The 13,084-nt window shown below is 45.1% G+C and overlaps 1 protein-coding gene across 2 annotated transcripts in view; it reads left to right on the top strand.

Moving 5' to 3' along the window:
- PDE8A (phosphodiesterase 8A) overlaps positions 1 to 13,084 on the top strand; it is a 156,689-nt gene that overhangs the window by 81,416 nt on the left and 62,189 nt on the right. For both annotated transcript variants that reach the window (XM_058736464.1, XM_058736463.1), the window contains exons 4-6: positions 402 to 458; positions 1,290 to 1,344; positions 8,142 to 8,230. In XM_058736464.1, coding sequence (XP_058592447.1) covers positions 402 to 458; positions 1,290 to 1,344; positions 8,142 to 8,230 — 201 coding nt within the window. The remainder of the gene's footprint in view (positions 1 to 401; positions 459 to 1,289; positions 1,345 to 8,141; positions 8,231 to 13,084) is intronic.

Here is a 13,084-nt window from a genome sequence, read left to right as displayed (position 1 = left end):
CCACCGTAACCGCGGCTGTCAGTGTGTGGTAACACACATGTACTCGCGTGTCCCTTTGATGGCAAGAGACCGATAACCCCTGTCACATAAGCCCGAGGTAGCGATCGTTCTCCACCTGAGACACTCAGGTTGACAAAGGTCAGAGCAAGTAGCAGGCACGCCGTCTCTAGCCAGCTGTTTTGTTTGTACTGCGTGAGCGTTAGGGTTACTCGTCCACGGAGTAGGGGCCTGTCCCCTTGAGGGAGGAAGATTGAGTAGCCAAGAACGGAAATCCAGAATGTGACCTGCTCCCTCTTCTGCCTTCCCCCAGCTTTGATTGTTCTTCCAAAATTTAAGGGTATTTTTTTTTAAGAAGTACTTTACATTTTTTAAAAATTTGTTTGTTTGTTTGTTTTTTAAAGGTCTATCAGGTCATCAAAACTCTCCGAAAACACAATTATCATTGGTGTAGTACGCAGGTAAGCCGTCACCAGTTTTGATGTTGAAGTTCAGGTGTCTGTGTCCTGCTTGCTCTTAGCAGGGGCCTAACAGCTTGTAGGCTGTGACAGGTGTGACCGTTTTGGCCTTTTCTTCCTTCTTACTGTCTTTACCTCGCCAGTTACCTCCACGGAGGGACTTTCTGCTCTCGTGGAAGGTTTTGTGATTTTGGACTGCCGTTCACTTTAGAAATAGGCAAACCATGAGAGAGTTCCATTGCTCAAAGTATGAATGTTACCAGGGACATCTCCCGAGGGCCTTCTAACTCCCAAGCATTTATGAAGATTTGATTCATACGTAGATGGGAGAAATCATGTATTTCATCCTGAAATTGAAGGTAAGGAAAGAACAGAAATGCGCTGGGAGAAGGGCAGTATTCAAATAAGTGTTATTTAGCTTATATATTTTTGTAGATAGAAGAAGGAATTCTTTGTCCTTTAAACTTTTTTCCTAGAACGTTTGGTGGGGGGAGAAGAGATTTTTTTTTTTTTTTAAATTGGAAGTAGAAGAAAGTGGGGAAGAATTTAAGTTAAAATATTTATATATCAAATAGATACGTGGTTACTCCTGTATTCTGGCTGTCCGTGCGATCTCCATATTTCAGACATTATGGTATGCTGCCAGAAAGCTACCTACGAAACAAAAACAGAAAACTATTTTCAATTTTACACTTCTGATTGGTATATTAATCTAATGCATCTAAAAGTATTTGACATTATATGATAGTCATAGTATTATGTAAATAGTGAGTAAAAGAGGTGAGCTATTATTGATAAAAACTGTCTCTAACCCTTGACTATGTTCTTTTGAAGGACGGATAGAGAAGAGTCCTCTGTGATGCCCCTCATTGCTGCTGGCTTTACAAGGGTACGTACCCATTTCTTTGTTATGCAGGTATCATTCAGCCTGAGAAATTATTTTTTTAATTAAAATTTGTTTTAATGTTTTTATTTATTTTTGAGACCCAGAGAGACAGGGCATGAGCAGGGGAAGGGCAGAGAGAGAGGGAGGCACAGAATCCGAAACAGGCTCCAGGCTCTGAGCTGTCAGCACAGAGCCCATTGTGGAGCTTGAACCATGACTGTGAGATCATGACCTGAGCCGAAGTCGGACGCTTAACCGACTGAGCCACCCAGGCGCCCCGAGAAATTATTTAATCTCCGTTCAGAGCCAGCAAAAAGTTTTGAACTCATTTGAAGAAAAAAAATCTGTTATCTTCATGCTGTTACAGTTTGGTTTAGCTTTAGAACTTGGTAATCTAATAATCTACGACGCATTACGTTTTGGTCTCTCAAAATTGTGTCTGCTGAAGTCATCTAAACATCATAAAATCTCCTTCAATGACCTACTCTAAATGTTATGCCATAGGATGTGTTTTGGTAATGCTGACCTGTATACATGCAACTTTAAAGGCAGTTCAAGGACTCTGGAAATGAGGCAGCCCAAACACGACTCCCTCTCCTCCCAGGCCCTGATCTGTTGGTCTCCCCTAAGCCAAAAGGCTGCTAAAGGCTTTGGTCAGCTGGTTGCCAATGAGCCCTGGAAATCATGATGGAGAGAACTTACCTAAGGCTGATCCTGGGGCAGATTTATGGCCCAATTTTATGTCCATGAGGTAGTTAAGACCCCCCCACCCCCAGGCCATGAATTTAGTTAAAGTGGTTCTAGGTGGTAGGTGGCACTCCTAGGTATTTGGCAGAAGCAAATATGGAAGAAGAATCTTCCTCCGGCCTCAGAGAATCTCCATGAGTAACTGCCCCAGGGCCCAGGCAGCCCTCCACTCACACAAGAGGAGAGGCACTGCAAGTGAGAGCTAGTAGGGGAAAGACAGCAGAAATGGGCCCCCACGACCCACAGATACCAGAATTCTCAGACACGAATTATGAAGCAGTCATGCTTAGATGTAAAGAATAAAAGACAAGACGATCTTGGAAATGTCTGCAGGGAATAGGAAACCGTAAAAAGTGGCACAGCAAATTCTAAGCACAACATAAGTAACTTTTGAGAAATGAACACATGTAACTGAAAACTTGTAAAACTTAGTGGGTCAGAAGAAGTCTTAGAGCATGTAGCACAGAGATTCGGTAACAGAAGATAAGTTAGGGAAGTTAAGTGTGGAGGACAGACTGTATAGTTTAGCATGTATACAACTGGGGTTCCTGAAGAACGGGAGAGAGAGAGAGGGGCAGGCAGTATTGGAAGAGAATTTTCTAGAACTGATGAAAGATTATGGTCCACAGATTCAAAAATTCCAACAAATCCGGAGTAAATAAAAAGAAGACACATCATGGTGAAAAAACAAAACAGAGATTTTTTTTTAATTTTTTTTTTGAGAGAGAATGTGAGCGGGGGAGAGGGCGAGGGTGAGAGAGAAGCTTAGGCAGGCTCCACACTCAGCACGAGGCCCAACACGGAGTTCGAGCCCACGACTCTGGGATCATGACTTGAGCCAAAATCAAGAGTTGGACACTCAACCGACTGAGCCACCCCGGTGTCACACCTGGAAAGAGACCTTGAAATCAGCCAGAGAAGAAAGATTAACTTCGGAAGAATGACGACTATCAGCCAGCTTCTCTGCAGTGATAAACGGAAAATAGAACATACAGGAATAACCCTTGCAGAGTGATAAAGGAAAGCAACTAGCCCTAGCATGAATAGCTTCCAAAAATGCAGTTGAAATAAAGACTTTGAGCAATGTGAAAACAGAGTTTGCAACTAGCAGATCCTTACAAGAAAATGGTAAAGGGGGTGCTTCAAGCAGAGGGAAGGTGAATCCCAAGTGGAAGGCTTGCAATGCCAAGAAATGAGCAGCAAGAAAATGGTGAATATGGGGGTAAATCTAAGCACACATTGACTGTATAAAACAGTAATAATAATGCCTGGTCTGATGAGATATTACCGCGGGAGGACCGCAGCCCGAGAGTCCCGCCCAGACAACTCCTTGGTCACCTTGCAGGGCAAAAGGGGGTGGGCGTAAAACTGAGAGTCCTGTTCCCCCTGCCAGGAGCCCTATCTGAGGCAAAGAACTGAGAAAGGACTCCACTGCGACACCAGATGAACTCGAACAAGACACTTGAGGAGCAGGGAGGATAAAGTGGAGGGAAGTGGTGGGCAGGGAACCTGCCGAGCGCGGGGTCCCGCCTACTGCTGCCCTCCATCTGCGCCTGCGTGTGCATGAACGCCGGGTAGTGTAGCTTCGCCTGTGGTTCCGTAACGTGAGAAATGTAGGTGAGATCTAGATCTATGTAGGTATGCTGTTCAGGCCCAAAAGGGAACACTCAGACTGGAGTATATAATACTCTTCTAACGCAAAGGACATACCAAAAGAAAAATTTGAACAATGGCTCAGGATTTAAATTCTCGACTGTCTTAGTGAACCTAGGCATCTTCAGGGTTTGTGGGGAGGAGGTGGGGGTAAGAGCGTTCTCAGGACCTTATCTAGCAGACATGGGAGGGGGCGGGCAGTGAAAGTATTCTGAAGCCGTCGTCGGTGGGAAAGGTGCAGACTAGAACATGCGCTCCCTGGGAGATGGTCTGTTCTGGAGGGGATCGGGATCTTGCTTTCAAATAGAGCAAAGAAATCAATGTTAGCCTTTGAGGTCAGTGGAAAGGAAGGCAGCCAGTAATAAACGGAAAGATTTAACAAGCCTTCCAAATTCACAAGAGGAAATGTGAAATTTACAGCCGCCTGGTCAGACTGGCTGACACGAGGAAGAGGAAGCCACAGTGTGGAGCGAGTCGTAAACTCGCTAGAAGGGCTAGAAGCAAGCGCGTGTGAACGGACCGTTTCTCCCGGTGAAAGGCCTTCTGGACTGGGTTACAGAAGTGCGACCATGTGACGTTTATAAGACAAAGTGATGTAAGCTTAATAAGTGAACAAGGGTGGCAAGTAAATGCAGACTAAGAAAACCCCCAATATGAACATCGGATAGATGGAGTTTAACATGTTACTTTATACACGCGCCGTTTTTCTATAAAAAGCATACATTGGATTACTGTTATTGTTGTGTAGTTTTGTGGTTCCCAAGACAACGCCCAAAACATACACCCATATCGGCACCTACTCCCATTCCCTCACCTCCAGTAATTCATATTAAATGGTAGGAGAACAAGTCAGCCAGTGTGAAAGGGAGTGTTCCTTTAAGTACAGAATCCCAAGTTGGAAATGATGGATCACCTCTCGCTAGTGGATCCTAGATCACGTCCTCTCAACCTACTTGGGAAAGCATTCATACAAGGAAAAAAAAAAAAAAACTTTCCCAGCTAACTTTGAAGATACTTACACGATAACTCTTCGGGCTTCAAAGCTGGCTATCCTTTTTAGCAAGGAGCTCGGAAGCTTCTACTTTCTAGAGAAACTCGGGGGTAGATGATGTACCCTGCCTTGTATTCTTTTCTTCCAGCCACTGGGAGTCCTTAAGCTTTTATGTTTGTATGAGGTCTCTTCAAAAGGGCATAGATGCATGTTGGGAATGTGTGTTTGCTGTTCTCCACAAGGAAGTACATTGGCACAGCTGTGGGCTGGAAAGAGCATCCTGGTGGAAGGTATAGGAGACCTCAGTCCTTTCTCTTCTTAATATAATCAAGTTATCATGAAGCTTGAAAATGCAGGAGTAGCTGATGCACACAGTCCCTGCCCTCTCGCCCACATACTTGGTCACTGTGTCCTCTGAAGCCTTTGCTGAAACCAGGCTTAGGTGCACATCTCTAAGCACAAAGGCTTTGAGGTAGTCATTGTAGAGGTACGTGACCTGGGAAATCAGGAGTGGACGGCCAGTCGTCAGAGACCACAGGTGAAAGCTAATCTTCCTTCAAGGAGAGCCCCATACCTTCACGTAACAACAGGGTACCGAGCTGGCTGAGTGCCTGGTGACAGAGCAGGGCATCTACACCTAGAGGGAAGGTGACTGCCCCAAGTCCCGTGGCTGGGGGGCAGTGATGCCGAGGCTTGAGCCAGACCTAGACCCGAAAGCCAACACCATAGTGGGATCTCTGGTATTCAGAGGGCACTCGGCTATTTTGCGGATTAGCCAGGGTTCAAGGTTTCAGGGTGGATGGAGAGCTGCTTGCTTCCTCGGTGGGACTTGGCGGCCGAGCCCCTGCTGACTAACTGAGAAGTTGGGGTGTGGCGTCTCTCAGCACTGGTTGCGCGTCAGAATCCCTTGAAGAGCTTCCCCAGAGAGTGTCTTTCAGGTGGTGTTGGAAGAGGCCTGCCCGTTGCTATTATTTGGCAAGATTGCAGGTAATTCTAATAGGCAGCCGGGGCTCGAGAACCCCTGGGTGGGGCCCAGCAGGGCAGGTGTGACGGGCTCTGGAAAAGCCAGGTTGGGTCAACTCAGGGGTCTGCAGGGTTTGTGGCCCAGGCGCTGGGGTCGGGCGGGGCGGGGAGAGGAGGCCAGCTGCTGCTGGAACCGTAGGGATGACGGCCTGTTCCCCAAGCACCCCCTGACCCGGTGCCCTCCTCCACCCTCCATGCCCTGTGGAATCCTTGCGACACACGTGGAAGTTGGAGAAGGGCGGGAAAGACGGGATGTTTAGAGCAGGGGTTGGTGGGGGAGGTGCAGACAGCAGGGGCAGGTTGCTGTACGTTTGGTCCCACGTGCCCATTTTGTAACTTTGACGCCTGCCTTGGAAGTTTGGACATTTACGTTCACACCCAGTGAAAAGTCTCATTGCATCCCTGGGAGGCCGTTTATAAATACACGTGTCTCCATGTCCCAGGATCTCACATGCAGAGCAGGTGAGGTCAGCCAGGCCCCTAGACAGCTCAGGGCCCCACCCCGTGTCTGCTGGCGGTGGCACAGGCCCTGTGCCCAGGAGTCTCCTCCCTGTTCCCGCCCAGTCGGCACCAGGTACCTGTGCAGGTGGACGGCATTCTCGGGTGTCCCGTGGAGTCAGGGCTGACCGAGGAACGCACGGCAGGCCCAGCACACTCCTCTCCCGGTGGGCGAGTGCCGTAGGCAGGGCACCGCTCTCACACTTCTGCGGTGAGAGGGGCTGTGTTCTGGCCTGTGGGATAGGGACCAGGGTGCCCACGGCCAGCGTGGCTTGCTCCTCCCTCCCCTTCCCTCCCCTCCCGGGGATGGCGATCACCGTGCTCTGTGGTCATGCAGCGGTTTGTGGTTAGAGTGCTCTCTCCCTCCACCTCACTTGGTCCTCACGGTCACCTGCAGCGGGTAGGAACAGGATAGGCTTGTTGTGAAGAGCAGAGCGGGCCCGGGTGCCTCGTTTAGGGTCATACAGCTTATAAGGCATGAACCCGGGCTGGATTGATTAGGTTGCATGACGCTCAGACAAGACCCTGATCACTGTTTAAACAGAGGGCTATTGGTCTTCTATGCACCTTCACTGGGGCAGAGGCAGGAGCTCCATGAGAGGCCCATGTCCCAGGTTGGTCTGGCTTTGGCTTGGAGGTGGTGGCCTGCACAGGTCCGGCCCTGCCTCTTCGGCCTCAGCCTTGTCCTCGGCCAGCAGAGTGTCATCTGTGCATCGAGCAGGTGAAAGCAAGAGCTGGTCACAGAAACAGGGGTGAGTAATGTTCCCCGATGTTTCTTCCGCCCGAATGGAACTAGGTGACAGGACACAGTGACCTCTAAGATGTCTTCATGGAGTACATAACTTGGTGGCGGAATGGGTGCGTGCTCCTCACGGCCGCGTGAGTAGCTTTGTGGTGAGGTGTTTCCATCATGTGAAGGTTATTGCACGAGGTAGAGATTGTCCACGGCAGTAAGGCTACCGGGCAAAGCCAGCACCTGTGCTGTGGAGGGCCATCCTTCACTGGCTTGACTGAGCCATGGTTAGAGGTGAGTGTAGGAACACGTTGCCGGGTGGGGGTTACCTTTGTAAGATGCAGGTGCCCAGAGAAGTGCAAGTGTGTGTTTGCTGACCGTGGGCTTGAGCAACTTTAAAGAGGACAGCATACTGTGCCTGACTAAGTGAATGTACTCTAGAAGTTAATATAAATTAGGACTTCAGTTAAATGAATTTCTTCCTTCTGCATATTCTAGCCTCTGATAGTGCCGTGCAGATAACCAAAATCCTGTTTGCTCAAACAAAGCATTTTTAAGCCCGGTCTTCTTCTTTTCTTTTTTTTAAAGTGTATTTATTTATTTTGAGAGAGAGAAAGAGTGAGCACATGAGCAGGGGAGGGGCAGAGAGAGAGGGAGAGAGAGAATCCCAAGCAGGCTCCATGCTGTCAGGGCAGAGCCCGATGCAGGGCTTAATCTCATAAATCGTGGGATCATGACCTAAGCTGAAATCAAGAGTCAGAGGCTCAACTGATTGAGCCATTCAGGTGCCCAAGCCCTGTCTTCTTAAAAGTGAATTTGGTACCTGGGGTGCCTGGGTAGCTCACCTCTGACTCTTAATTTCAGCTCAGGTCACAGGCTCACATGGAGCCTGGTTGGGATTCTCCCTCCCTCTCTCTCTGCCCCTCGCACACACCCTCTGTCTCTTTCTCTCTCTCAAAAAACTTATTTTTTTAAAAAAGCTAATTTGGTACTCAGATTTTCACCTCTCAGTTCCTGTTCATCATTAAAGATAACGTGTCTTTTTAGGTTTCAGTTACCCATGTGAGAAGTCTGTGAAAATAATTTTTCCTGATAGTCAATAATAACTTAAAGATGCACATTTGTTTATCCACGAAATCCCCCTTCTCTTTGTAGAGGTATGTGGAAAACCCCAGCCTCATGGCCTGTTACAACGAACTGCTCCAGCTGGAGTTCGGAGAGGTGCGGTCCCAGCTGAAACTCAGGTAACTCTGCCCCTTCTGGAACGCTCACTGCACCACTCAGGGCAGCGTTGCAAGTGAGGTCTTCGGCTGTGGGCAGCTGCCTTTCGGCCCTAACTGACCTCCTGCTGAAATGGGATGGGGTGGTGGCCTGGCAACTCTCTTTATATTGACTCTTGGAGTCTGCCTGGATGTCTAATGAGCGGTCACATTAGCGATGGGAGACACATGTAAAGCCAGGGCTCCAAAAGAATAGCAAATGAAAAAGCAGTCTACAAAGGGATATACTGAATTATCTATCTACTTTTTTAAGGAAAAAAAAAACTTGTAATATATACACACACCCGACCTACTAATATTGATTATCTCTGGTAGGTGACATGTTTTCTTTTCCACAAATAGACATTTGGAATTTGCTCTTGATAAACAGTTTTTGGTTTTTAAGTGAAAAGAGTAGAAACCTAGTTCCTTGTACAATAGGAAAAGCAAAAAAAAATAGTAAAATTATACAAGGTTGGCAAGAAAAAAAAGTTAGCAGCTCTTTGTCAAACTGGGTTTCTTCCTTGGGTGGTCTACTGTTCTTTAATATTCCCGGGACCAAAGAGAGAGCATGAGATCACCCTGTTTGGATATGCATAAGGCAGAGATAAGGGGTCAGGGCTTGGAGTACAAAGATCAGTAGGGCCAGCACCGGGGGCTCCACACGCAGGCAAGGAAAATACTTCATAGATGAAATGAAGTCAGGTAGCAGAGAAGTTCTGGTGAGCAGACATGTTTGAGGCTAGTGAAGTGTACAAAGGAGAGGCTTATTGCCAGGTTTTGCCGGGAAACGTGAGGTGGATGGCCAGGTTTAGGCCTGTCCATCCCTCTCTCACGGACACAGACTGGCCACAGCCTTCCTGCACTGAACTAGGCTACTGGCCTCTCAGAGAGGAAAGTGGAATTTTGGAGCAGTAGGTGGTGATAGAGCTTAGTTTCTCCAACCAGAGTGCAGAAACTGACACCCAGGGAGATGAACTGACTTAGATCCGAGATCTCACAGGCACAAACGGCGCAGATAATCCTTGAGGTTGTGATCAGTGTTTTCAAAACTGCGATCGTTGTCTGTCCTCCATTCCTAAGTCTAACTGTAACCTCTGACCTTTTCTTCGTGAATACCTTAGCTTAGTGAACCCAGCCATCGTCTCCCCTGTGGTCCTAGACGGAAACCACCATGTCTGTTTCACAAGTCCCCAACTCCGGTCACTCACCAAGTCCTAATGATTTTGCTTCCTGAGCATCTGTGGAATAGCCTACTCATCTTCCTCTTTACGCCACTCTCTTCTCTTACCTGGATCATTGAACCGTCAGTCTCCCTACACCTTTCTTGGCTCCTCCTTGTCCGTTCTCCACGCCACAGCCACACCTAACCCTGCGTGTGCTTCGGCTCTGCACCTCCCCACTGCCTTCAAGATAAAGTCCAAACTCTAAGATATGGCTGCACAGCTCTCTGTGGCACATCCACTGCTTACCTCTCTGTCCCCGCGTGTCATCATGGCCTGCTTTGTTCTCTGCACCAGCCGACAGCCAAAGGGAGAAGTCCATTATCAAGGGCAGTATAAAAATATGAAGGGGAGTGTAGAGATGTGGGGCTAGAGAGCTAGGAGAAATAGAGACTTGTTCTGCCGGATGTTCAAATGCACTAACAAGCTGTAACAGCGCCTTTGTGTTACTGCTAGATCATTAAACTGGAATGTAAAGTGTAGAAATAGACTTGAGTATATTGAAGAATTTAGCATATGATCAACATGGCAATTTAAGTCAACATGGAAAAGGGCAGACTTTTTAGTGAACAGAACTGTGACAACTTGTTAACGGTCTGGAAAGAAAATTAAGTTATATCTTGATCTCACACCCAACCCCAAAATAAATCCCAGTGACTTAAAGACTTGATGTTAAAAGTAGGGCCACATAAGTACTAAAAATATAAGCAAACATATGTAATTGGATGGTGAAGTTTTTTTAAATTCAGCATGGCATAAAAGCCAGATTGGGTAAAGGAGGAGAGTCAGATTAAACAACATAAAAGTGTTAAGCTGGTCTACAATTAAAAAAAAATTTTTTTTAATGTTCCATTTATTTTTGAGAGAGAGAGAGAGACAGAGTACAAGCTGGGGAGGGGCGGAGAGAGAGGGAGACACACAATCCAAAGCAGGCTCCAGGCTCTGAGCTGTCAGCACAGAGCCCAATGCAGGGCTCGAACTCGTGAACCACAAGATCATGACCTGAGCCAAAGTCGGACACTCAACTGACTGAGCCACCCAGGCACCCCAGCTTGTCCACAGTTTTTTAAAAAACCTTAAATAATGTTACATTTTTAGATAAATAACATTCTGGGGAGGATATATCTGTAACACATAGGGTGGGCAGACAGACGTTTGGCTTTACTAGTAATCACATAAATGAAAATGAGAATGATCTGTTGTATTTTATTTACCAAATCCGCAAAAATTGGAAAAAGAATGTTAAAACCGAGTAGGGCTTCTCACAGATCCGTTTCCTCCAAGCTTGTTATATCAGAGGTGAGAACTTATTTCTCATTAAAACAAATTTTTTTGATAACAAATTTATTGGTGTATAATTCACAACACCACTTGATTTTTATATTTCAAAACACAAAAGCTAATTTTTATTGGCTAAGCTGCTTCGTCTTGTTTAGTGATATTTTATTAATACCAGGAATGACATCAAAGCATTGCTCTTGTTAATTTCCTTAATGTTATCTTTGCACTTTATGAACAAGTAGGCGGTTGCTTTCATTTTTTCATCATCTTCTGAGGCATATAAGAGAACTAAATTGAGAGCAACCTAAAGGTGCAATCATGGGGGCATTTGTTGAATAAATTATGGGATAACTTTAAACAGAATAGTGCAGTTTGTTTTCAGCTAAAGAAGTCCCTTTAACATTTCTTGTAAGGCTGATTTAGTGGTGATGGACTTCTTTAGCTTTTTGCTTATCTGGAAAACTCTTTGTGTCTCCAACTATTCTGAATGATAGCCTTGCCAGGTAGAGTATTTCCGGGTGCAGGTTTTTCCCTTTTAGCAGTTTGCATATGTCTGGCCTGCAAAGTTTCTACAAAAAATCTGCTGACCTTTAAGCTGAAAAGAAATGGCACTAATTAACAAGAAAACACACGAAAGTAAAAATGTTACTGGAAAAGGTAAATATACAGTAAAAGTAGCAGATTGATCACTTCTAAAGCTAGTATGAAGGTCAAAAGACAAAAGTAGTAAAATTAATTTACAATAATTAAGGGATATATAAAATAAAACAGCGTAAAACGTGACATCAAAAACAAAATGGAGGGGTTACTAGAAATGCATATTTGGAATATGTTCAAATTTAAGTTGCTGTCAACTTAGAATAGCTGTTAAATACATAGGACAATATATGTGAATCCTCATAGTAACCACAAAGCAAATCGTAGGGCAAATACACAAAAGAAAATGAGAAAGAAATCTAAGCATAACATAAAGTTCTCAAACCAGAAAGAAAGAGAAAGAGAAGAAAGGAACAGAGAGGAACTACAAAAACATCCAGAAAACAGTTAACAAAATGGCAGTAGGTACATACCTATCGGTAATTACTCTGAATGTAAATAGACTAAATTCTCTGATCAAAAGACATTGTGCTTGAATTAAAAATTAATTGAAGGGTGTCTGGGTGGCTCAGTTGGTTAAACATCCGACTCTTAGTTTCAGCTCGGGTCATGATCTGTGGTTTGTGAGTTTGAGCCCCACATCGGGCTCCGGGCTGACAGTGCATAGTCTGCTTGGGATTCTCTCTCTGCCCCCCCCCCCTCCACTCATGTGTGCTTGTTCTCTCTCTCTCTCTCTCTCTCTCTCTCTCTCTCTCTCTCTCAAGCTTAAAAAAAAATTTTTAATAAAATAAAAATTAAAAACATTAAAATTTTTTAAAAAGACTCATCTGTGTGCCTGCCTACGAGAGACTCATGTCAGAAGTAAGGGCACACACAAAATGAAAGGGGAGAGATGGAAAAAGATACAAGCTGGAAACAAAAAGCCGTTGTAACTACACTCATATGAGACCAAATTGACTTTAAAATAAAGCCTGTAATGAAAGAAAAAGAAGGGCATTACCTAATGATAAAGAGGTCAACCAAGCAAGAAGATAAAACACTTATAAATATATATGCATCCAACATAGAAGCACCAAAGTATATAAAGCGAATATTAACAGATGTAAAGGGAGAAATTGACAATATAATTATAGTAGGGGGCTTTAACACCCCACTTAAATCAGTGGATAGATCATTCACACAGAGAACGCAAGGAAATGTTGGCTTTGAACAATACTTTAGACCAGATGAAGTTAATAGATACACACAGAACGTTTGATCCAAAAAACAGGCAAGATACACATTCTTCTCAAGTGCACATGCAGCGTTTTCCAGGATAGAGCATGTTAGGCCACAAAAGAAGTCTCAATACTTTCAACAGGATTGAAATCATAGCAAGCGTCTTTTCCAACTACATACAGTGGTATGAAACCAGAAATCAATTACAAGAGGAAAACTGGAAAAACCACAAAAATGTAGAGAATAAAACAACATGTTACTGAACAGCCAATGGGCCATCAGAAATCAAAGGAGGAATTTTTTAAAATGCTCAGGAACAAATGAAAAAAGAAATACAACATACCAAAATCTGTGGGATGCGCAAAAGTGGTTCTAAGAGGAAAGTTCATAACAATACAAGCCTACCTCAAGAAATAAGAAAAATCTCAAAGAATAACCTTCCATCTAAAGCAACTAGAAGAAGAACAAACAAAGCTCAACGTTAGTAGAAGGAAGGAAATAATTATCAGGGCAGAATAAA

This window comes from Neofelis nebulosa, chromosome 7 (genome assembly GCF_028018385.1).
Source record: "Neofelis nebulosa isolate mNeoNeb1 chromosome 7, mNeoNeb1.pri, whole genome shotgun sequence".
Lineage (NCBI taxonomy): Eukaryota > Metazoa > Chordata > Mammalia > Carnivora > Felidae > Neofelis > Neofelis nebulosa.
This window is presented reverse-complemented; position numbering and strand designations above follow the sequence as displayed.